A 25,257-nucleotide genomic window follows, 5' to 3' on the forward strand; every position below is an offset into this window, starting at 1 on the left:
ATCCCTTTGGCCTGCATCTGGATGCTGCTGCCTGTGTTCCTAGGCAAACTGTAGATCTATTTGCTTACGTTAAATGTTGTGTATGCGGACAGCTGATGTGCAGAGCGGTACAGCTCCCCCGCCAGTACCTTTGCTGCATTGAGGGAAACAGTACAGAATTCAGCTTAGTAATTGGTCTGATCTTGTTAGTAAGCATCATGCTCAGCGCTGCTCTGTGTTCCTGCTGAGAAAGTCTTGAATATTAAAACGACAGAATTCTCAAGAGTTACTTGCATTTCACCTACTACAGAAGATGGTAGCTGGTCTTGTCCCTTCGCTTCCTGATCGTTCTCCATTAACCCAGTGTAGCAGGAAGATGTTGGTACTAGCTGCAATGGAGGAGGTGACTAAGAATTTCTCTTCAACAATGAATAAACAGACATTGTGTTGTTCCTTCCTTTTTTTTTTTAATAGAAAAAGAAGAGGAATAAAGCAAAGAAGGGTCTTTCCAGCTCCGGGGAGCAGGACTCTCTGCCTTCTCTAAGCACAGCACCAGCTCAAACCACAGAATTGCCTAATACATGTGTTATTCCACAAGAAATCCAAACCTTGGGCAGTCAAGTAGCCAAACCGGGTGCTGATGTACTTGCTAGTGACAGTGGAAGCGCACATGAAAGCGACAGGGCGTTGGGTCACTTGGGAAAGCAAGGTGGAAGCCTGGAAGCGGTTGCAGAAGGCAGTCACAGCAGCGTCGATGTGATTACCCCACCAAAGCAGAGCAGCACGGACAATGTGGCTGCCCCATCTCCAAGCTCTGCAGCCCCAAAGGAGAAGGTGGGAGGTGGAAGTACCACAGAGTGTGGAGGAATGGTGGGGAGTAACGTGGAAGGGGGCAGTCGTGCCCCTGATGCTGGCCAGCTTCCAGAAACCAGACCAGATTCCCAGTCCTTGGGTAGCAGTAAGAAACTGGCCTCGACAGGAGAGACAGCGAGCGTTTCCTCTGGGTTGTCTTCTGGTACAGGAGCACCTAAAAGTAAGCCTGCAACTCCTTGCGCTGAACATCGAAGTCAAGACACGAAGACTCCACCTGTGGTCAAAAGCTCGCAGGCTGGCAAGGGTAAAGAAGACAGCAGTCAGAAAGCGAGCTGTTCGACTTCCAAGGTAAGCGTGTGAGTGAACACTTTGGTGAGTATTTGGTTGAGTTGGGCAACGTTTCCCTTTATAACTATGATTCTTTTGTGCTGTCGGTAAAGCTAAAGATCACGAGGCTGGGGATATGGGGAGAAAGCAGGGAACACTATGAAGCGTTTCTTTTTTGAGTTTTGCTGTCCTGTGTGTTAGCTCTAGCGCAGCTCTCGCTGAGTGGTTGCTCAGTTACCCCCAAGAGCTGTGAACTTGTCTCTTCTCCAGCCACCTCTTCCAGGTGTGCTCTCCAGTGAGCTCTGTTGGATCTCCCCTAACGAGGAGATCTTCATGGTTTGTAGGTGCTTGTGCTCCGCTCATGGACAGACCTGTAAAGCTGTAAATTGCTGTTGGTTATCTTTCATTTTCTTTACGCCCCATCCTCTGGGCACCTGTGGGTTATTGACCTGACTTCTTGCCAATGTTTGTAGATTGGATTCCTTTTGCAATCCATGCATTATTTTCCTTAACCAATAGCTTCCCTCAGTGAGGGATTAGTATTTCCAGAAGTATGAAGCTGGCTGGTATGCTGTGATTTCTGGGTATCCCCACCCATCTGAAGAAAAGTTGGATATTTCTGCGGATGTTGTACTTTTAGGGTCTCCTGTTTAATTGGGCATTGTTTGTTTTCCTATTGCAGAATGAGGACAAAAAGGAGAAAAAGAAGACCCCGAGTGAGAAAATGTATGAAGTAACTGAGAAGACAAGTCAGACCAAAGCACCTCAGGTTGCTGGAAAGGATGATGCTTCAGCTGTAACAGACAGTTGCAAGGACAAAAAACAACAAAGGAAGCAGAAACCTGTGGATAAGGTTATAGAAAGGTGAGAACACCCCTGCTGCTCCCCAGCATTCTTACTTACAGGATTTGGTGTGAGGAGGACTGGGGGACTCCAGACAGAGGCAGGAGATTGAAGTACTAAGATTAGGTCTGCATGTATCTTGGATATGTGGAAATAGAATTGCCTTAAAACTGAGGTAAACTACTGCTCGTGCGAAAGAGAGCCAATGTTTAATCAGGAGTTGCAGCACAGGTCATGTACTGGGTAATGTGGTACACTGGGTATTTGAACCTTTTTGAGTATCTGATGAATAAAAAAAGAGATTGCCTTCTTATTTCTTACTCGTATGAGCAACATGTGCTTCACACATGTAACTCTTTAATGGTGTGAAGAGCTGTTTTGATTAGTATAACTTGTTTTGCTTAATGTGCATGAGCTGGAGGAGGGATAAAGCTTAGCCATTTCAGGTGACTCTGCTGGGTGAGGTATTTCTGTTGGCTTCCCAATGCAGTGATGCAGATGCACGTGGCCAGAGCATTTCATGCTGCCTTTAGGAACCCACTTTTCCTTTTTGCGCTAGGCTTTACACTAGGCCTGCTATGTAGCATGAGTTGGAGCAAACTGCTGACAGAGCTTATGGGTCTTGCATCCAGTGAGCTAGTGGCTCAAATCTTATTTGTTGTTTATGATGATCTGTGCAATTTAAAAAAAAGTGAAAATTAGAGTTCTTTCTATTTTCCTTCTAATTCTTTCTTGTAGTTCTGTGAACCGAAGTGATGGTGTTACAGTGTATTTCCATGCAATATTGTCCAAAGACTTCAAACTAAACCCTGAGACCGATAAAGTGTTCATCAGGGCTGAAGGTATTCCTTCCTATGAAGACTGGAAGGACAACATTTGTGAGCTGAACTGCACCAAGTAAGTACCCTCTTGAGTCACATGGAAGCACAGGAGTGTTTTGGCTCTGGAGAACAGGATGCAATGTGGTACTTCATTTAATACGTAAGACTGTAGCTATATGTCCATAGGTGGGTATTGCTGCAAAGGGTTTTCATAGTGGAGATAACGATCCTAAAATTTTCATCCTGAAAGAATGATCACCATTCCTATTAAAAATGGAGTGATGTGTGGAAAAGGAAGTATATAGGTCAGCTGACATGTCCTTTGCCCTCCTTTGCTGTGTTTTGTGTTTCCTAGGCATCTAGAACAACATGGATACCTCATTGAAGGCACTGTAACTCTTGCAAAAGAAATTGTGAATAAAGATATTCCTTACAAATACTGGGTTACCTGTCGTGAAGGGGAGTATGAATTTATTTACAAGCGTTCCGTATCGAATAATCATGTGAATCGCTGCTTATCAATAAGAGGCAGCTTGCTCAACAGTGGAGGTGAGCTTTTCCGACTGGATCTGCATATTGGGATGATCCATGTTTTTTTGGTGGGATGGTCTCTAACTTCATATGGACTAGCATTATTATTATTTGACAGCACTATCTGAAGTTGGAAACTTAATGGGTCAGCGGGGGTATTTCTGCAGACAGCTGGAAGAGTGAAGGCATGGGCAAATGTGCGTTCGTTTCTCAAGTGATTGTTTCCCTGTGTTCTCATCTGTGTTGCTTATTCTAGAATGGCATCAGTATGATGATATTGTGTGCGCAAAGCCTTCTGCAATGAAAAACTTTTGGAAGACTGTTGCTGGCAATAAAAACAAAGATGTGATGGAAGGGAAGGAAATAGCTGCAAATATTATGTTAGAAAATATCTTCAGCATTCTTGGAACCTGGAGTACCGACAACCTGAGAAACTTCTTATCCCAGCTGAGACAGTTTCATGTTGTTACAAAAGAGCCATGGGTATATGACAACAGGAAAATGCTATGGACAGAGTTAAACTTTGGCACGCAGCAGGTAATGTTTGTTTGGTTGTTTTTTTTTTAACAGATACTAGAAAACAGACATTTGGTTACAAAACACAGAACTTTAGTTTTGCTGTTGACCTTGTTGGGTTAATTTTGCTTTTCCAGTCAAAAAGTTCAGGTGTGACAGAAGCAGCAGGGAACCTTTCGGGGTGACTGCCACTGTCTGCCTTGGGAACTTCAGTCACACCTTTGCAATTAGGTGCCGTTCTGAATATCCCATATCGGTCAGCAGCAGAGCTGTGATGTGGCAACTTCTTACTTGAGTGGGTTTTGTGTCTGGATATTAATTTCCGAAGCCTGGCCCTTCAGTTTTGCTGCCAGTCACTCTGTCATCAACTTCGTCACACTCGTCTTGGACTCCAAGCCTGCCTTTTTTTTTTTTTTTTCTTTTCTTTTTTGAGACGAGCTCCTCCTGATCCAGTTCTAAGCAGTGATGCAGACAGGGCTTCTGGAGTCCTAAATTTCTTACCTGGCGTAATTATGAAATATGGCAGAAATGTCATGTCGTCTTTTCTGGGGCTTTGGACTGGTGTCAGGGCTGCTCGTTTCTAACTCTCCGCAGCCTCCCTCCTCCTGGTGACACGGGAGAGGCCACAAGATGGCATACCCACCCAGCTCAGAAGAGCCCACGGGTGTTTCATGTCACTATTGGGTTTCAGAAGGGTGATTTTGGTATCACCAAGCACCACAGTACTACGGACCCCCTGGACGTGGTTTCAGAGTAGCTTTTGGGGGCTGTGGGTAAGGACAGAAAGGTCTCTCCTTTCACTGATTCCCAGCCAAGCCTGAGTCCGCTGGGAAGCTGCAGTCTGCTTGCGGTGTGCGATGGTGACGTAAGGCAGCGTTGGGTGTACAACTGCTCAGCTCACCGTTTCCCTTCCTGACATCTGCCCCAGTCCCTTGGTGCTCTGCTGGGCGTGGGGAGGTGCAGCAGTAGCTGAGTGGTGGGAGCTGGTAGCACAGAGGGGCACCAAACCAGTCACAGGTACTGGGGTACTGTGCCTGATGTTCTGGTGGTGGTCACTACCATGTGTGCTTAGATCCCGGTACCACCATGGTGCTGTGGGGTGTATAGGGCTATCGAGTGTCCTCACTGTAACTGCCAGAAGAAAATGGCTTCAGAAGAAAAAGACTTGTTGGGGAACTAATGGTGTGGTTGGTTTGTTTCTTCCCTTCTTTATCCTAGGTGAACAATTTGCTGCTAAAATATATGAGGAAAATAGCTCTTCCTTTCCTTGCACCAGAAGGTGCAAAAGCATCGCAGGAGGATGTAGTAATAAAAAGTAAACTAGCTCTGGGGTTCACCATTCTCACAGTAGTTGAAACGCTCCATCTGCCAGCATTAAAAAGCCATCTGGCTGACCTGTGTAGCCTCTTGTGCTTGGATAAGGTATCACAACAAGCCATACAGGATGAAATTCGTCATATCAAAGAGGCTTTTGCAGCAGTTACTGTGTGGTATGTATGTTACTGGAGTACTTACAAGGTAACTAAGTGGGCTGGTTTTGCTGCAAGCGTAGCACCCTGTGGTAAAGCAATGAGGGATTCAGCTCTCAGAGAATCAGAAAAAAATTGGATTTGAAGGGATCTTTGGAGGTCTCTGTTCCAACCTCCTGTTCAAAGCAGAGCTAACGTCCAGGCAAGGTTGCAGTCGAGTTCTGAAAAGCTCCAGGGATGAAGAGTGCACAACCTCTCTGGGGCCCTCTTCCAGTCACATACCTTTTTTGATGTGAACAATGTTTTACTTCTGTCCAAACAGGATTTCCCTTATTGCAACTTGTCACTGTTGCCGGAGTAGTAGATTTGAGTTAAAACTATTGTTTTTTCTTTATATATAAAAATCTTATTTGTTATCCTTTTCTGTCAAGCAGTTTCTGGCTTCTTACCTGTTTGCTATTCATACTTACAAACTCCAATGATCATCATGTGTTTAGTCCTTTAAATTTAAATGCCATATTTGAGTGGTTCTTGTCTCCTCTGACGAGCATCATTACACATGTTTTGTGTTGATTTTTTTCCTCAGAATGCCTGCTTGTTAGACTGTTATCTAGCTGCATATCTGGCACTCAAATTTCTAGTTCTTCGCTTGCACAGCTGCAGCTATTAAATTTCCTTTTGGAGGCTTTTGTAGTACTTCAGCCCAACCAAGGAGGCCAAGAATTGTCCCTAGAATGCCTGGCTCCGTGCATCTGTGTCACCCCATCTCTGACTGAGCTGGGAGGGGCTCATGTGGAAACGGTAGATAAAGTATTGGCACGTCTTCTTACTGCTATATTAGTAGGGTCTGTGCAGAGAGATTCAGGTAAGATTATAGCTTTGAGTCTTAAACTTTTACCATATATACTCTTCAATAAAGATAAGATTGACCTAAAATAATTACCAGAAGTTATCTGAAGGTACATAGCAAGACTGAGATGTAGCCTTCCCCCCCGCCTCAGCCCAGGACATTCTTGAGTCCTGTAAAAAGCTGTTCTTTTACTGTGTGTGTTTGTTTTGATTTTTTTTTTTCTTTAGTTTGAAGGTTCACCTGATAAACTTGTGCCAGAGATGCATTGATGAACAAGTAGACCAGTGGGTGTGGATTATTCCTCTTCTGCATTTCTTTGCTGCTCCTTTGCAGCATGACCACTTGCTGATGGAAGAAGATAGCTGGGCAGGGCTGGAAGGGCTTTCCTTTGCCGAAACAAGGAAGAAACGAGATAAGTGAGTTTTCCAGAATTTCTAGTTATATCCAGTGCCTTGACATTGTAGTTGGTGGTGGTCACCTTTATCTCTCTTTTCTAACTCTCTTGTTTTTAAAAAATAAGAAACATGGCATGTTGATGGTGGATATTTGGGATATACGAACACAGACCATATTGGTTGCTCAGAGTATGGTGCGCAGCAAAGCTGTGCAGTTTATTACCTTTCAGACACAAACAACCCTTAATCCTGCAAGCTGTGGAGCAGCTTGCGTGGTTGGTGATGCTTGGTGTCAGTTAAAGCAGCTCATGATACATGTTGTGCAGAATCTGAGCAAGACCTGGAGTTTATTTTCCTTGAGTGCTTCTCAGTAGTTTGATACTGCTTCTGTGATTACTGGGTCTTGGGGTCTTCTACCGATCTTCAGCTGTAAATGAAAAAAAGCAGAGGAGAGAAAATAAGAGTCCTCCATGGGCTGAACAAGCTTTTAGCCTTTCGTACCTTGAAAACTTGAAGATTTTGTTTTGTCTTCCATCCAGGACCCTACTGCAACTAATGAAAGAAAAGAGATACTTGATGGAATTGGATAGGACTCTGGTCAAGTCCTGGATCTGTGTGCTGCCCCTCGAGAGCCTGGCTGAATTTATAAGAGACTTCTCCAGTGGTTTGTTAGCTCCTCTTCAAGGTGTTTTTTACAGATTACAGAATGTTGACCTCTCGTGGAACAATTCTGAGGTTTGTCTTCTGGCAGCTTTACCCAGCTAAGGGATAAAGGCTGGAATTGGGCTGTAGTGTGCCTTTTAGCAGAACTGACTGGCACTGAAGGGAATGTGGTTGGTAGCAAGTCAGAGCCCAAAGAGCTTAAAATTTAGCGAAAAGCAAAAATAGTTGCTGTGAAGTAGGAGACTCCTAAGAGGAGATGAGAGGGTGTATCTGTAGCAAAAAATGTTTTTGGCATTGATGAGAGAAGGGTCTGCTTATCTGGATTTGCTCTTAGTCACTGATGGGAAATATTTTAATCCTGAGATCCTCAGATGGCTGCCTGAAACTATTTTTTGCACAGCTCTTGGGGGTTTGGGCAAGGTGCTGCTGGTTTGAACAATTTTCCTGCCTGTTGTGAAAACACTTGTATTTGTATGAGGACAGCAGGAACTGGACATTGCAACTAATAACAAAAATTTTAAACCCCTAGATTGTAAGAAGTGCAGGTTTTGTTTGTACAAATAATAGCCACCTATATTTTGACTCTGACATCCAGTAAATAATTTTTGCAATTTTATAGTGTATTTATAAAAGCTTTGGAGAAGGCGTGGAAGAATACTGAATTCCCTCTTTCACACATCCCGTTAACTAATGAGAAACCAGTCTGTAAGATTCCTTCCACAGTTTAATATTTCTGTCTTTCCATTCTTAGGTAGTAGAGAGTCTTCTAACGACACTGCTGTGTACCTTGGATGAGAAACAGGACAGGTAACAGAAGTGCATCGTCCTTTTTATTTATACTGTGCCTGCTGGGTGGGGTTATGCTTGTAGCTTGAATATGTGCATTGAAATCTGTATGAATAAAGAAATCCTGTACTTCTATCCCTCTGTCAGATGGCAACATTTTTTAAATCTATCTGAGGGAGGGATGGTTAGTTGCCACACTGTGTTGAATTTGGTGGGGATTTTTCTTTTTTATTTTTTTCCCTCTGAGCCGTAAAGAAATTCTTCCTCTTTATTCCTGTCTTTCAGTGCTCTGGAAGCTTGCTTTTGGCAGTCCTGCTTGATCTGTTGCTTCAAGCTGTACATGAGGGTCTGCAAGAACGTGAAGCAGGGGAGGTGGTTCATGATTCCTGCCACTTCTGCCATGATGATTTCGAAGGTTGTCAAACTTCAGCCCACAGCAGTGAGTACCAAGGAACCATTCATGGGTTGATATGAGCAAGATATCTAGAAGTGTTACAAAAATGGTACAACAGACTGGTTTTAGATCATATCCATTCTCAATTTGGAAAACTTAATACTCTAAATTAACTAAGATTGTGGTACTTTCAAAAAGCTGTGAAGTCATTTAAAGATTTTGATTATTCTTATTGAAAATAAGGTCAAATGCTAGGTTGGCTGTCATGGGTTTTGTTTTAAGTCTGTTTTGTTTTTTTTCCCCTTAAGCATACATTGTCTTTACTTCCTGCAATAAGTGTTCTTAAGCACAAACTATTTGTAAGCATTGCATCTTCCCAGCGTCCCTCTAGCCTTTATTCGAGTAGCAGTGGGTCTCTGTTGCTGGGCGTTTGTGCTTTGGATGCATTTAGGCTATCTCTTTTAGAAATATTTATTTAAATCAATTGTATGTTGCTCCGCTGTTTGAACTGTTCTTATTTTCTTCTCTGTGTGGCAGGTTCCAAGAGGTGCTGTGCAAGAAGCTAAAGTAGTAGACGTATTCAGTGAAGCTCTGAGAGAAACTCAAACCTGGTTCAGAAATGTTTTAAACCAGAAGTTACTGAAAGAATACTCGGAGGATGTGGTGTTCTCTTTTAATTGGGAACTTCAGGTTTGTCATCTTCTAATAATATGAATAAAAAGGTCTTTTACTGTAGCTTAACCATATAGTCTCTAATCTAATGGCTCTTTGCTGAGAACCATATCTGCTGTGGCTGCCTAAGGAATGAGATGGGGACAGGCAGTACAGACTACAAGCTGAGGAAGCTGCATTATTTTAAACACTATTGGGCTGAAAAGCAAAGGGCTATAATTGATGCTGCTCAGCTGGCCTTATTTTTCCTTATTCTTGGCTGTTCCAAGAGGCATTGCTGGGACGAGGAGCTGCCCCTTGTTGGCGTTTAGCTGGAGCTGTTGTCTTGCTGACACTGTATGTCCTGCTGGCTGTTCTTCAGGCCTTCCAGCAGGCAGAGCACAGAGCAACTCCTTACAGTCTGACTCGCTCTGCTCCCAGCCCTCCCTGGGACGGTTTCCAGCATCAAGGCGGAATCGGTTCATCCCAATGCCTCCTTTAGCAACTGGGACATTTTGACACCATTTGGGCTTAAAAGCTGCCTTTGCAGCTCTGGGAGTGCTCTTTTTCTTCTGGATGGAAACATCTGAAAGGACTGCAGACTGAGTGTGGGGCCTCTCCTCACCGTAGTTCTTTTAATTTCCTTATTTGAATGTTAAATCTCAACACTTAGTGCTTTGGGTTTGTTTGCTTCTCGCCTGCAGGCGTGGGATGTATTTGTGAAGATCAGCTTTCCAGATGAACAGTTCACTGAGAGGTGGAAGAATACTTTACTTGCAGATCTGAAGAGAAGAATTCAGGAGGTAGGGGGGACTCCAGGCAGTCACGGCTGCCAGTGGGCCAAGTTCAGAGCGGATAGACAGTTTTCTGCTGTGCTTAGAGAATAGCTTCTAAAGCCTGAATGGGCATGTGAAAACACTGTGGCTTTGGTCATAAAAATTGCCGTTGCTGTTATAAACCGTGTTCTGGAGGCTCAAAAATTGGACATGAAACTGTGCCATGCTGTATTCTTGGTGTCTCCAGTAGCCTGTTAGCCTGGCTGCGGTCCTGGTCTGCTTCTAGCAGTGACTGATATCCTGATACTTTAAAGGAAATTGGACATTTTGAGCAATTACTACCCCTGTAGTTTTACGAAACAGTGGGTGTAAAGTGAGCACGCAAGGACTTACAGAAGCAAAGTTGGCGCTTGTCTCTTTTCATTCAACGTGCGGAAATTGTGTTGTCCAGGCTCCCAAATGCACACCTGAATGTGTAGGTCCCTTCTAAATTGAACTTGTATATCTTCTCATCTCCTTTCTACATCAGTTGCAAAAATCTTTAAGCCATTGATTTTCATGGTATAATTAGGAAACAAATATTTCCTGGTGGAAGCTTGGCTTGGAGAGATGCATATTAAGTAATCACACATTTTAGACAGAAAGATTTTTCCAAGCATTTATTTGTTTCGTCTCTCTTCCAGGCCCTGATAAATGGGCTGATGCTTGGCTCCCCTAGGAAACTTAAATTTTTCTTCTTAGTTCCTTTTATTGTCTTAATAGCAGCACTCCTTCATGCTTTCAGAAGAAACACTTTGGAAACATTAAGCTGATAAGAAATCTCCCTTTTGCCCTATAGGAGCCTCCAGTTAAACAAATCTTAGTCTACTGCTGTTGGCACTACCGATTTACACAACTTGATTCTTCCATTGAGTGGTGTTTCCGTAACTGTGCCACAGAGGCTGTAACTGCGGCTTGCCAGGTATCGTATTTTCCCTCAAGGTAGGAAAAAGAAAAGTCAAATTTCCTGTTGCATAGAAATCCTGTTACGTAGTAAAGGGATATGCACCGTGGTGGAAGGAGAGTTGCACATTCAGTCTCTTATTGCTTGAGTTACTGTGGATTGTTTAAGTTTGTTAAACCAACAAAAGAAAAAAAAACTGACAAGAAATCAGGAAATGAGGATCCACTTATAAAGGGTCCATGAAAAACACTTGTAATGCTTTTGCCATCATGGCTTCTGGTGTCAGTCACATCATACAGTTTTTTTGGAATATGCCTCAGCACTGGAGGTGTGACTTCTTGACATCAGTGCCTGATCCTGAGAGAGACGGACGCAGTATCACCCAAAAGACTGATGCATTCCTCCCTCCCCTCTGTCTTGTATGCCTTGTGCAGACTCAGAGCAATCTCCTTGAGAAGATATCTTCCTACAACATGAGCCAGTTCAGCCAGCTTGTATCAACTATTATTGTGAAGTCGTGGCCCATCAAGAGTGGGCAGTCTGAGGACGATTTTGATGAGATCTTGCGCCATGTGCTTACGTGGCCTGACACCAAACATATCTTCAGCTTTAATGGTATGTCTGTTAGTTATATTTATAGGAGTCTATGAAAAGCTGTTCTCTGCCTTGCCACTCCCACTTTGCAGAGCAGCAAACAAGTATATAAAAATTGTCCTGCTCTTGTTTTATTCTCTATCTCAAAGCTCAAGGTATTCAGCCTGTTTTTGGAGAGGAAAGGCTAAGGAGAGGGAGCTAGTATTCCTCTTGTGCTGATCCACTGCAGCCAATTCAGGATTTGTACTGGACTGCTGAACCTGTAGATCAAGTGGATTTGTAGAACATAACTTCTTTCTCTGAGAAGTTCTAATAAGTTATCGCTACACAAAAACGCAAAGGTGTTTGTCATGTGAATGGATCAAAATGGCTTGTGTTTCCTCCACAGGTTTTGGATATGGGCTCTCCCTGGGAAAGCTTTTGAATTGCTCTCCTGAGATCCTGGCTGCTTCTGTTCAGAAAAACATGAGGGGTTGGAGGGTGGTGTGATGAGTTCACAGCTTTTGGGGAGGGATTCGAATGGGAAATGGAAGGACTCTGTATCATGACACTGAATAGTTATTGGTTCTGCCTAGTTTTTGTGAAGCAGGGCCGATCTGGGTTTTGCATGCTTTGTTTCTGGAACAGGAACAAACACAAGGCTCCTAGAAAAACTTACAGATGAAGCAAAGAATATAATGGCCACAGCAGACTCTGTGTTTATGAGTGTTGTCGATGACATCCAGAAAGGGTGTATCCTTGTGAAACATCTGGAAGAGATTTTCCAACATGAGGCACAGTTCATCTGTATCTGGGAGATAAGTAAGAACACCATTCAAGGGGGGCGTTGTTGGCTTCCGGCATCGTTGTAGTGATTGATCGATGGCCTACTCTGTTAACCTACTTCGGTGATTAGTAATGCTAATTAGGTGCTTCAGCAGTTAGCAATGCTGCCCTTGTCTTTGTCCTTTACGTGGAGCTCCCAGCTCCCGTTTGTGTTGTCTGCATTTCACTGTGTGTGTGACTCCGCACATCCAAACCTGAGTTATGGGTGCAGTGGGTGGGAAGTATCTGCCTTGTGACTACAGATGAGTTTTCTTTCAGAGCACCAGCAGCTGTTACGTGAAGAGAAAGAACTACTCCAGAGAGAACTGAAAGAATTGCTGCAGATGAGGCAAGAAGAAGTAACGTTTCTCAGGAAAGAGAAAAAAGCAATAGGAACCTTTCTGAGCATGTGTAGGAAGGTGCAGGCATCTGTGAAAGGTAGTGTTTTAGGGGAGCAATTTGAAAGTGGCAACTCCAGAAAAGATAATTTTCTTTGAAAGCGACTAGGCTTTGTAAATAGGTTTTATTCTAAACCACAGCAAGGATGAGGAGGGGTGGGGGAAGTAAACCTAGAGCATTTGAGGGATCAAATGAGTGCTTATGCATCAAGCGATACTTATAGGGGTCTACATGCGCAATAGCATTTTGTGACTTAATGGATTAGATGAAGTAAGCTGGACACAGGCTAGGCATCTGATCTATCTCTGACCTGTCTCTCTGTTTTAAAGTGGATGTAGGCGAAGTGGAATTTCAACATTTGGAAGATCTTAGCTCACAAAGACTAAATACAGTTGTGAATGTGGGAAAGAGACCCTTACAGACCTACTACAGCTTGAGCCCAGAGCTGAAAGAATTTGCCCAGAAAATGCACTCTCTTAAGGATAGCCTGATCTTCCAGCAGTTCTGGGAGGAAGCAGCGCAGAAGGCAGGAGACGAGTATGAAAGTTCAGATGAGGAGGAGGAGGACAACATTGTTCCTGCATTGAACCTTGATAATGTTTTCAGCAGTCTAATCTCCCCTTGTTTTGCAAGCTGTGAAAGGTTGTATGATGATCTCAGATCTGGAAATCTCACGCTTTCTGCAGTTGATACAATTTTTCAGGCATTCACAGATCGTCCTGAAGAAATCAAAACTGAACTAAATAACCTATGTAAGCTTAGACCTGAAGAAGTCAGAGACTGGGTTGATCAGCGATTTCAGCAGATCCAGCAATACCATGAAATGCATTTAACTCTTGATGCTGCAAAGATCATTGCCAATGTCAAAGCAAGTTTAAGCCTCTCTGGTGACTTCAGTATCCTGGAAAACTTGTTGGACATAGTAAGTATCCACTTCTTCAGCTCTGTACTGTCAGGGTGTTGGCTAGAAAGCTTGGGTAAATCTGAACCTTCCTGCAAGCCTATCCCAGTCTGTCAAGAGCCATTCCTTGTCCCAAAATGCTTATTTGAGATAAAAATTAAGTGTTCAAACAAACTGCTTTTGTGTAATCTCTCTTAAAAGAGAGAAGATGGTATTCCTCTGTTTGGGGTGTGGCTTTGCAGAGGGCTTTCCTTTCCCTGCTGGAGAAGGGGTTGTGTTTCCCATTTCCAGACTGAATATTTGTTTGCACCGCTTGCTTTGTAGACAGAAAAGCTTCAATCATACAAGACACAAAAGCTGGACTCCATCAGCCCTGAGCTTATGCATGCCAAGACACTGCTGCAGGGGATCACAGTGAACCGTCGTGGGTGTCTGAGGGAGCTGGCTCAGCAGAAGGAGTTTGTCTGCTGGGTCAGAGAAGCACTGAAAGGTGTGTGCTGCTCACCCAGGAATTAGGCAGATAGTACTAGAAGGGATGCCACTTTGCGTGGGGGCAGAAGGAGTGCCATGTCCCTGACCCATCTGCTGTCTTTATGCCTTCGCAGCTTTTGGCATTGATAGTTACAAGCATCTCTTACAGGTTTCAGTTGTGGAACGTGCTATGATGTAGTCCCTTTAAACATGCCCGTGCCACTGTAGTCTCGTGCAGCACACGGGAGCTACCCTGCCCGATAGCTGGGCTCAGTCTGAAGGTTTCTAATAGCTGCCACTATTCAGTTCAGACCAGTTATTTAAGAGAACAGAGGCCATCCGTTTAACAGGGTGGCAGCGGTCTGGATTGTGTCATCTTACATGCGCAGAGACACACACCCTTTGCATTGCTTCCATCCTGGCTGTGAATCTGTTGTTTGTGGCAATGTGGAGAAAAGCCAGGGCCAAGGATGTCATTAATGTGGATGAATCACCTAGTCAAGTTGGTGGCAAGATGAGTGTAGGGAAGTTGCACAGGAGATGCTGTTCAAAGGCATTCTTTCTGCATTTTCTGTAAAAGGTGGTGATGTGGAATTGCATTAAAGCTGCCTCATTTGTTGTTCATTCATGTGTTTATCTCATTTAAGATATAAATGAGCTGAAGGTATTTGTAGACTTGGCCTCCATCTCTGCTGGGGAGAATGACATGGATGTGGACCGCGTGGCGTGTTTCCATGACACTGTGCATGGCTACTCTTCCCTGCTCTATGAGCTTAGGCAAGAGTCAGGGTTTGAGGACTTCATGCGCTGCTTGAAGAAGCTGTGGCGAGCCCTGGACAGTGATGAGAATCTTCCCAAGAAACTGGTGAGTTCTGCTGGAGCAGGTCCTCTGCATCCTCTTGTGTTTCTGTCTTCCAAGAGTGGCTGGAAGATGGACTGCACAGGGCAAATTGCACTTGTGTGGGGACATCACAGCAGCTCTTGTTATTGGAAGAAAAATGTCTTATGTTTCTATGGCACAAAAATTCACTGCAGCCACTGTAACTGGTATAGCATGGATTTCTCCAGAGCACTGCTGAGGCTTTCAAGTGTGACATGGTGTAGCTTTGCTCTCACAAGTGTTTGAATGATGATGCAGAAGAGGGAAGGCAGATGGCTGGGAACTCTATCTTATTCTTTGCAGCAGAGCATGTTTCTACAGCAAGAGGCATTGACACACTGTGGGGTCTGTTTGTCCAGCCTCCCATGGTGTTGGTAAAGAACAGCTGTGCAGAAAGATTAGGCTGTGGCCAGTAGTCATTCCTTTCTTCCTTCCCCATCCTGAAACTCTTACACCAGCCCAAGCTGTTTGTCCTGCGCCCAGATGTAATCCTGGAAAGAAGTGCCAGGTCAGAGCGATTAGGGCAGTGCCATGTCTTCTCTTCCCACAGCGTGCTTCAGCTCAACACTTAGAGTGGTTGAAAACAGTGAAAGAGAGTCACGGGTCTGTGGAGCTGTCGTCGCTGTCGCTGGCAGCTGCCATCAACAGCAGAGGAATATACGTTCTCAGAGCACCAGCTGATGGCCGAAAGGTGAGGCTGCTTGGCTTTTCCTCCCATCCTGCAGATAACACTGCTGTCATGTTGGTGATTGTCAGAAATGTGCTGTAGCTTTTCTCCCACGTTGCACAGTTCCTTTTTGGGGCCTGCTGCCTCCTAAGTGCTCCCCTTGCTGGGTGTAACACTGCTTCGGGAATGGAAGCTCAGTGCACATCAGCACTAATGACTTGTTCTCTGGCAGGTTTCTTTGGACAATGTCCTGTGCTTCGCCCTCCCATGGAACTCTGGGGATAGTGAAACATCACGGAAATACTCTCTGGCAGAGCTCCGTGAACTGCAGAACAAACTCATGCTCATGTCGGCAAAGGGAGAGCAAGGCTTGGAGGTGGAGAAGTTCTCTGAGGTCAGATTTCAAACCCAGTGGGTTCCTGATGTTGAGGCTGGGGTTGGATTTTGCCTTGAATATCAGCTTTTAAGACTGTAGTTTACAGCTGAGTTGCTGGGGATGAATAGTAGCAGGCAGATAGATGTTCCTACCTCTTTGGTTCCCTGTTAAGGTGGAACTAAGCTGGAGCCTGGACAGTGGACTTGGTACCCTCATCTTCTGGCTCCACTGGGGATGGCTCCTGGCTGGGAGGGTTGCTGTTCTTTTGTAGCAAGCCGAGGATTCCTTACTGGCTTCCTGGGGATACTGCTGTTAAAAAGCCACAGAGGGTCTTTTGTTACTGTACAAGGCCTGACACACCTGGCTTGGGACCAAAGCCTTTATTTTGATTGAAAGTCGTGGTTTCATGACTGGGACTTGTCTTGGTAAATTAACTTAGTCTTGTTTTTTTTTTTTTTTATCTCTCCTCTATCCTCACACAGATCTTTTCCAATGTCCAAAGACTTGCACAGGCCTTTATAGACCTTTATTCAGCTGGGAACATGCTCTTCCGCTCCTGGCTTGCTTGTGTGTATTGTTCACCCAAAACAAAATCATGTGTTCATATAGACTTCTCTTTGGAACTGATCCCAGTGCTAGAAGGGCAAGGAGATATAGCAGCTGTGCTCCCAGGCCTCTGCAAGACAATGGAGAGTTTCCTGGAGAGCTGGAAAAACTTCATGTATGAAAAGCGATTCCAGCATTTCTACCTGAACTACTACACTGCTGAGCAGCTGGTCTATTTGTGCACAGAACTGGGACTGGGGATGCCCAGCCAGGGTGCCCTGATGATGCTTTCATTCCTAAAACACAACTGCACCAAGCAGGATGTCCTTAGAGCAGCCTCCAGGAGTGAGGTGCCTCCCAGCTCAATGAAGGCTATTTCTGACTTCCAAGGGATGCTGGATGGGGAGAAGGACCTGACTGCACAGCTGGAGCGCATCTGGGAGTGCTACATGAGCAACATGGGCTCCTTCCTTCCACACTGCCTGGATATTGATACGCTTGGTGGGTGGCTGAAGAATCTGGCCGGCTGGGAGAGACAGCATGTCACACGAGACTTTCCACAGGATCTTCTGTATGTTGGTCAGCCCAACCTCATCACATGTCCTCGCTCTGAGGTGCTCACGTCTGCTCTGGCTATTTACATGAACAGCCCCAACCAGCCCCTTCCCACTTTTGACGAAGTTCTCCTGTGCACTCCTCAGACCACTGCTGAGCAAGTGGGGCTCTTCCTCAGGAGGTGCCTCATTCCCTGCAGTAGAGGAGAGAAAATTTACACCATGCTGTACGCAGATGAGCTGAGTTATGATGTCAGCTGCAGAGCAGAGGAGCTATTCCAGCACCTTCAGCACTACAACAGCACCTATCGCCTCGTCATTCTGTGCAACTGCGAGAGGGAGCACAGCTACATCCCTTCTGTCTTCAGCCAGTACAAAGTGCACATGATACCCCAGAGGCCGCTAGCTGAAATCCAGCAATACCTTCAGCACCACTACAGAGTTGCTCAGCCTTCAAGCTCAGCTGCTTCTGTGTTCAAGGACAATATGTGTGTTGGGATCGTCTCCTCCAAAAGAGCTGGCGTGGGTAAGATATCACATGCAAAGCGGGGTCTGCTGAGTGTTAAAACCTGGAGTGGGGTTCACCTTGCCAGGTTTTCTGCCCAAGTCATAAGCATCTAGTCGAAAAGAATGATTCAGGCTATAGTCAGTGGAGTGAGGTGAAAGCTGTAAGGACAGCTCATCTTGTCCTGAGATAGGCATCTCTACAGATGGTTCATCTTGCTAATCTGATACCTGTCTCTTTCTACTGACTTAACATCATTAACATAAACTAGGTAACTAATGCTGGATAAGATAAATCTGACTTCCTGAGGTTAAAATATGCCTGCAGGAAAATATATGTGAGACGGGACAAGGGTTGTAAAGCCTGCCTGTTTTTCTTGCGTAGGAAGTGATTGTTGGCTGTCTCTTACTGCAAAAAGATGGAAGGCATTAAGTAAAACTACTTGGCAGGCTGAAAAGCAAACAGAAGAAGGTGGTTCTTCAAACAGTGCTTAGTTAAGTTGTGGAACCCAAAGCTTTACACAGGCTTAAAAAGTGATTAGATATAGTCATGACAGAAACATCCATCAAGGGCTATTAAACACAAAGATGCTGTCTCAGACATTGGAGTTCCTGAGCTACAAGTCACTGAAAAAATACTGGCAAAGAGTCACTGTGTGTCAGCTCTGTTCTTACCCTGTCCCTTAGCTGTTGTCCCCTGTTAGAGACTGGTAGTCCACTAAGTGCTTCAGTGATCCAGCTCTGCATGTTTCTTGTCTAAACTTTGAGTCTGAAGTACTTCTAGTGCCTGCATACAGAGGCAACATCAGACCTTGCTTTTTCCTTACAGCAGCCATTCTTGGGCGTACGCAAGCAAAGCAAAACGAGGAATTCATTCACTGCTTCCCATGGCAGGCAGGTGTTCAGCCATCCCCAGGGAAGCAGGGCTCCATCACGCGTAACAGTTACTTGGGAAGACAGAACACCATCACTCCAAACATCCCCCCTTCCTTCTTCCCAGCTTTCTATGCTGAGCATGACACCATACGGTGTGGGATAGCCCTTGCGTCAGTTGGGGTCAGCTGTCCCAGCCATGTCCCCTCCCAGCTCCTTGTGTCCCCCCAGCCTGCTCGCTGGTGGGGTGGGGTGAGGAGCAGGAAAGGCCTTGGCTCTGTGTAAGCCCTGCTCAGCAATAATGAGAACATCTCTGTATTATCAACACCGTTTCCAGCACAAATCCAAAACATAGCCCCATACTAGCTACTGTGAAGAAAATTTAACTCTATCCCAGCCCAAACCAGCACAACTAATTAAACTCTATTTATCTCAACCTATGAGTTTTCTCACTTTTACTCTTCCAATTCTCTCTCCCATCCCACTGGGAGGAGTGAGCAAGCGGCTGTGTGGGGCTTAGTTGCTGGCTGGGGTTAAACCCCAACAAGTACCACCCCAATGAAGAAGGCTGGACTCCAAAGGGAAAGTGTGCTATGTTATTTTCCATGGATTAGTGAGAAAATCCAAAACAGTTTTAGTAACAAATGGCATCCTTTTGGGTGTTATCTGTGAATGGCTGCTGCCTTAGCATCAGTCTGGAAAACTATATAGACCCACCTTTTTTGTTGTGTTAAAAACCTTTCATACCACTGAGGGAGAGTTTGGAGCTTCCGAAACATTGGAAGAGAGCTTTATCCAGACACCCATAACTGGGAAGTATTTGTGAAATGCACCTACCCCAGCCAGCTCCTGCACTACACACAGCATAAAGGGTGTGATGGGATGTAGCCAGTGGATGCGGAATGGTCTTTCCATTCCCTGTGTTAATCTGGGGGACAGCAGATGCAGACTTACAGCCAACTGCAAACAACAAACCCAAATCATTGGCATTGTCCGAACGCTGGCAAAACTAGTTTCTACAGGATAAGATAGGAAACTTGAGGGCGCTTTTATCTTTGACAGCAACCATCCCCCCCCCCCCCCCCGCCATGTTTTGACTTAGAAACAACCACAAAATAGAATAGATTCAAGCCCTAATAAAAAGTAAAGCCTTTCTCAGGTAGTGTAAGCAAAACAAGCCATGTGGATAATGACAGCCAACAACAGCGGTGGCTTTGATTCCAGGCTGCAGCTGCTCTAACCACATTTAGCCTTTCTTCTTCTGGAATGCCTTTTAGGAAGGTTCAGAGATCTCAGAGGATAGGGTACTTAAGTGTTTGACTTCCTTCTTTCTATTATGACCTTAATATGATGTATTTGATATTGATGGCTTTAATTCTTTTGGTGTTTTTTATGACAACAGGGAAATCTCTGTATGTGAAGAGGCTACATAAGAGACTGCAAGCAGAGCTGCCTGACTATAAAAAACTTCTGAAAACCATCAGACTGATTGAACCAGAAGTGGATGAAGATAAAGTGCTAAAATCTCTTCTGCCTTTTCTGAAGAGCAAACACCAGACAAAGCCCATGATATTCCATTTTGATATCACCTCTTCAGTAAGTACATCCCTCCCACAGGTGCCTTGTCCTAGAAGTTCTCTGTGGATCCTTGCAGAAGTTGTTTCTTTAAAGCTTTTGTTTCTTAGTAAACCATTTCACTAGGATGTGTTTTGTAATTGTTGTGTAAGCAAGTAACATAAAGAACTCTTTACCATCAGGGTGGTTGAACTCTGGAACAGGTTGCCCAGAGAAGCTGTAGAGTCTCCAACCTTGGAGACAGTAAAAGCCTGACTGGTTTTCTCCAGAGATCCTTTCCACCCTCAACTGTTCTATGATTCTGTGAAGTTATGATGAGTAAATAAAGAGGAAATGCATTTGTGTCTCTCCTTGTGACAGGTACAAAGTGGAATTTCAGAGTTTCTATTCAAGCTGTTGGTTTTGCAGTATCTGACAGATAATAATGGAAATATGTGGCTACGACAGAAGTGCCATTTGTATATCATTGAAATCCTTGAGGTATCACCAGTGCCGAAGAAAGCAACAAGACATGTATGTACAAAGCAATACTTGCTTTGTTTGAATTTCTCAGCCATTTTGCATGTATGTTTGTATATAGCTGCACATGAGTTGTGGAGACTATAACTGTAAACATACATAGCATAGGAATTCCCTGTTTGTATCAGGGTATACTGTACATCTCCATTACGAAGTGGTGTCCCTGGTGTTATAGAAAGTGATATTAAAACTAGACAGAAAGTGATACCTTTTGTGGTTTTCTTAGGCTGGTAATTTCTGAAGGTCTGTTAGTCCAAGCCTCACTGGCTCCGCTGTAACACTTATAGGAAACATAAAAATGTAAAATCTAATCTTCCTCCTGTTACTTTGCATGTTTGAAAGTACTAGAACATTTATATGCAGCTGTAAGAACAAAGTGTAGAAGTGACAGGGATAAATAACAACAGTTTCTTGGGTTTAGGTTTTTTTTTCTTTGAGGTGGCACTGAGGAGGGGCTGGAGGTAACAAAGGACTAATGTTACATGGAAGGAGACTGTAGGAGGAAACAGGATTAATTGTTGTGATGCCCTTTAAGTAGAAAAAGTGATGCACAGGGGAAAGAGTGTCACAGTTGTATAGGCTAGCTGCTGTTATTCAGTTAGGTCTGTGATTTTAGGCAAGAATACTGTAAGAACAGGTTAAATAAACTGAAGATTAGGGCTACGGCTTTGTGATGATGTATTTTCTTTTCTTTTGCTCCAGATGTCAGCGAGCCAAAAGTATAATTTCTTTGATGTGTTCCCTAAAGTAACGTGCAAGTCTCCTAAGGAAGTACTAGAAATGGAGACACTTGGGAAGCAGTCTGGGGATGTTTCAGACCCAGGAATGGATGAGGAGGAATTTTGCAGTGAGGCTTTCCAGAGACCTTTCCAGTATCTGAGAAGATTTGACCAGGGGTACAATCTGGACACATTCTGTTACAAAGCCCACTCTGTGGAAGGGAACCCGGCAGAATGCCTGCAGCAGTTCCTCCTGCACTGTGGGATCGCAGATCCCTCCTGGTCAGAACTCCGAAACTTCACGTGGTTTCTCAACGTTCAGTTGAGAGACTGTGAAGCTTCTGTCTTTTGCAACCCTGACTTTGTCCAGGACACTTTGCAAGGTTTCAAAAACTTTGTTGTTACCTTCATGATTTTAATGGCAAGGGATTTTGCAACACCCTCCCTAAACATTTCTGATCAAAGTTCAGGAAAGCAGTCCTCTGACCTGGAGAACGTTGCAGAAGAAGATCTTCTTCCTTTCCGCATTCGGAAAAAATGGGAGTCTGAGCCTCATCCATATTTGTTTTTCAATGAAGATCGTGTGTCCATGACATTCATTGGTTTCCACTTTCAGCCTAGTGGCAGTGGCGGTGTTGATGCTGTTAATCCTTTGAGTGGCAACGTTATCAAGAGAAATGTCATGACTTCACAGTTGTACGATGGCTTGTTACATCAAAGAGTTCCCTTCAATATTCCATTCGATCAGTTGCCTCGTCATGAGAAGCTAGAGAAGCTTTGTATGGTTTTAGGAATCCCCTGGGTAATAGACCCCGATGAGACATACGAACTCACAACAGACAATGTGCTAAAGATCTTGGCTATTGAGATGCGATTCAGATGCAACATCCCAGTTGTCATCATGGGAGAAACAGGCTGTGGGAAAACCAGACTTATAAAGTTTCTGTGTGAGTTACGCAGAAGCTGTGTAGAGGTAGAGAACATGAAGCTTGTAAAAGTTCATGGAGGTACTACTGCAGAGATGATTTATGCCAGGATCAAAGAAGCAGAAGCCCTTGCTAAAACCAATAAGGAGCAGTACGGGTTGGACACAGTCCTCTTTTTCGATGAAGCCAACACAACAGAGGCTGTAAGCAGCATTAAGGAAGTTCTGTGTGACCGCACAGTACAGGGGAAGCCTTTGGTCTCTTGCTCTGGCTTGCAGATCATAGCAGCCTGCAACCCTTATCGTAAGCACACACCAAAGATGATTCAACGCTTGGAATTAGCTGGGTTGGGCTACCGTGTCAAAGCAGATGAGACGAAGGATAAGCTTGGATCAGTTCCACTGAGACAGCTTGTGTACCGGGTCCATGCGCTCCCACCCAGCATGATCCCATTAGTGTGGGATTTTGGGCAGCTGAACAACTTAACTGAAAAAATGTATATACAACAGATTGTACAGAGAGTTACTGAACACATTCAAATGACGCAATTTGAAGCAGAGGTAATTACAGAAGTGCTTTTTACTTCCCAGCAATACATGAGGCAGAGGGACGATGAATGCAGCTTTGTCAGCCTGCGGGATGTGGAGCGCTGCATGGAAGTTTTCAAGTGGTTTCACAAGCACAGTGAACTACTGCTGAGAGAACTGGAGAAGTACCTTGCCGAGAAGAGAGCTTCAAAGAGCTCTGTTGAGAGAAACAACATTATCTGGTCCTTAGTGCTGGCAGTCGGGGTCTGCTATCATGCATCCTTGGAAAAGAAGGAGGCATACAGGAGTACTATCAGCCAGGTCCTTCCAAAACCTTATGATACCCAGAAAAAGATTTTGGAAGAAATCTCCCTGATGCAGGACTTATTCCTGAGTGGTGTGCACCTCCGAGATACCATAGCAAGAAACTTGGCCTTGAAGGAAAATGTCTTTATGATGGTCATCTGCATTGAGTTGAAAATCCCTCTTTTTCTTGTTGGGAAGCCTGGGAGCTCCAAATCCCTTGCGAAAACCATTGTGGCCGATGCTATGCAGGGCCAAGCAGCTCATTCAGATTTGTTCAAGGACTTGAAGCAGATTCATCTAGTGTCTTTTCAGTGCAGTCCTCTCTCCACTCCAGAGGGAATCATAGGCACTTTCAAGCACTGTGCTCGATTCCAGGAAGGGAAGAACTTGGAGGAGTACGTCTCAGTGGTGGTTTTGGATGAGATTGGGCTGGCAGAAGACTCCCCCAAAATGCCCTTGAAGACTTTACATCCACTTTTGGAAGATGGCTGCATAGATGATGTCCCTCTTCCTCACAAAAAGGTTGGCTTCATCGGGATTTCCAACTGGGCTTTGGATCCTGCTAAAATGAATCGAGGCATCTTTGTCTCACGTGGTGACCCCAGCAAAGAAGAGCTCATAGAAAGCGCAAGGGGGATTTGTTGCTCAGCACGAGGGGCTTTGCAGAAGGTTGAGCAGTATTTTTGTCACTTTGCAGATGCATATGAAAATATTTGCGAGGCCCAAGACAGGGAGTTCTTTGGTCTGCGTGACTACTACAGCCTCATAAAGATGTTTTTTGCCTTAGCTAAGAGCTCCAAAAGTGATCCAACACCTCAAGACATAGCTGAAGTTGTTCTTCGTAACTTTGGTGGCAAAGATGATGTCAATGCCTTGGAAATATTCACCTCACACTTGCCAGAAAAAGGAGAAATACGTGCTTGTGATATCAGTAGAATTGAGCTGGTACGACAAAATATTTACAGCAGTGGTCAGGATAGTGATTGCAGGTACCTGCTTGTGTTGACTGAGAATTATGCAGCACTGCAGATCCTCCAGCAAACTTTCTTTACTGCCCGGCAACAGCCAGAAATTATCTTTGGCTCCAGTTTCCCTAAGGATCAAGAGTATACCCAGATATGCAGGAACATCAACCGTGTGAAGGTCTGCATGGAAACTGGCCAAATGGTTGTGCTCCTCAACTTGCAAAACCTTTATGAAAGCCTCTATGATGCCCTCAATCAATACTATGTGTACCTTGCTGGCCAGAAGTATGTTGATTTGGGATTGGGCACCCACCGAGTGAAGTGCCGAGTGCACCCGAAGTTCCGATTGATAGTCATCGAGGAGAAAGACGTGGTATATAAGCACTTTCCCATCCCACTGATCAACAGGCTGGAAAAGCACTACCTGGATATCAGTACTGTACTGGACAAGAGGCAAAGAGCAACTGTGAAAGAGCTGAAGAAGTGGGTGCGTGAGTTCACTGCAGCCGATACAGAAGAGCACTTCATAAACAAGCAGAAATACAGCCCTTCTGATGTGTTTGTGGGCTACCACTCCAATACCTGTGCCTCAGTGGTCCTGCAGATAACGGAAAGGCTGAAACCAGTGTGTCCTCCCAGTGAGCTCATGTCCTGCGTGAAGAAAGAAGCCCAGCTGGCACTGCTGAACTGCGCCACCCCGGACTCTGTGATCCGCCTCCGCAACTCAGTGCGTTTCTTTATGGCAGATTCTCTGGCCAATATATACTTCAAGCAGCAGCAACACATGTCTTTTGCAGACTTCCTCCGAGCTCATGTCCGCGCTGGGTCTGGGTACCAAACGGTCTTTACAGAGGTCAGTATCTTGGAGCATCCTCTCAAAACCCTCCCAACCTGCACTGAGGTTTTTGGTTTATGCTGCTAGGGCTGCATTATGGCTACACCCAAGTAAACTTGATAACAGCCTTGCTGCTTAGTGCCCAGATGTGCAGAGGTGGGTGTTTCAAGCAGGTGTGTTGTTGCATCCTGAAGAATCCAATACCTCTGCTATGCGTGAAGCAGTATCTGGTGCTCCCTGGCAAGCGGGAATTTTAAGTGAGTTTGGGCAGCTGATGCATCTCTCTACTTTGAAAGTAGTTCTGTCTCCATGAATACAGCCAGCAAAACAGGCTACTGGCTGCAGAAAAAGTCATCGGGAGCCTTTGAACCCTCATTTCTTTGTGTCTGCCTCTGGTCTTAAAGATACAAAAGATTTTAACCCAGCTAAGCCACAAACAGCCAGAGATCTCGTGGGCCTTTAACGGGATAGCTCTGCTTTACTTTTGCCTAGTACCAAAACTAAAGAACTTCAGCTGAGATTGGCTGGAGAATTTCTCCCTCTCCTGCCTCACATGGAA

The 25,257-nt window shown here is 44.7% G+C and overlaps 1 protein-coding gene across 8 annotated transcripts in view; it reads left to right on the forward strand.

Moving 5' to 3' along the window:
- The window catches only part of RNF213 (ring finger protein 213), a 55,741-nt gene that overhangs the window by 5,124 nt on the left and 25,360 nt on the right, over positions 1 to 25,257 (forward strand). For all 8 annotated transcript variants that reach the window (XR_015703125.1, XR_015703124.1, XM_087750428.1 and 5 more), the window contains 25 exons: positions 454 to 1,140; positions 1,802 to 1,983; positions 2,701 to 2,859; positions 3,139 to 3,332; positions 3,571 to 3,851; positions 5,049 to 5,320; positions 6,377 to 6,565; positions 7,084 to 7,279; positions 7,959 to 8,014; positions 8,279 to 8,432; positions 8,925 to 9,077; positions 9,743 to 9,841; positions 10,653 to 10,775; positions 11,192 to 11,372; positions 11,979 to 12,152; positions 12,435 to 12,593; positions 12,884 to 13,476; positions 13,780 to 13,945; positions 14,574 to 14,791; positions 15,357 to 15,497; positions 15,706 to 15,867; positions 16,332 to 17,475; positions 19,729 to 19,922; positions 20,262 to 20,414; positions 21,123 to 24,716. Coding sequence is in view for 6 of the 8 variants with exons in the window: in XM_087750428.1 (XP_087606554.1) it covers positions 454 to 1,140; positions 1,802 to 1,983; positions 2,701 to 2,859; positions 3,139 to 3,332; positions 3,571 to 3,851; positions 5,049 to 5,320; positions 6,377 to 6,565; positions 7,084 to 7,279; positions 7,959 to 8,014; positions 8,279 to 8,432; positions 8,925 to 9,077; positions 9,743 to 9,841; positions 10,653 to 10,775; positions 11,192 to 11,372; positions 11,979 to 12,152; positions 12,435 to 12,593; positions 12,884 to 13,476; positions 13,780 to 13,945; positions 14,574 to 14,791; positions 15,357 to 15,497; positions 15,706 to 15,867; positions 16,332 to 17,475; positions 19,729 to 19,922; positions 20,262 to 20,414; positions 21,123 to 24,716 (9,624 nt within the window). In the remaining 2 variants the exon portion in view is untranslated. The remainder of the gene's footprint in view (positions 1 to 453; positions 1,141 to 1,801; positions 1,984 to 2,700; positions 2,860 to 3,138; positions 3,333 to 3,570; positions 3,852 to 5,048; positions 5,321 to 6,376; positions 6,566 to 7,083; positions 7,280 to 7,958; positions 8,015 to 8,278; positions 8,433 to 8,924; positions 9,078 to 9,742; positions 9,842 to 10,652; positions 10,776 to 11,191; positions 11,373 to 11,978; positions 12,153 to 12,434; positions 12,594 to 12,883; positions 13,477 to 13,779; positions 13,946 to 14,573; positions 14,792 to 15,356; positions 15,498 to 15,705; positions 15,868 to 16,331; positions 17,476 to 19,728; positions 19,923 to 20,261; positions 20,415 to 21,122; positions 24,717 to 25,257) is intronic.

The sequence above is a fragment of the Nipponia nippon genome, unplaced genomic scaffold, assembly GCF_047370975.1.
Source record: "Nipponia nippon isolate SJK-2023a ecotype South Korea unplaced genomic scaffold, ASM4737097v1 scaffold_14, whole genome shotgun sequence".
Lineage (NCBI taxonomy): Eukaryota > Metazoa > Chordata > Aves > Pelecaniformes > Threskiornithidae > Nipponia > Nipponia nippon.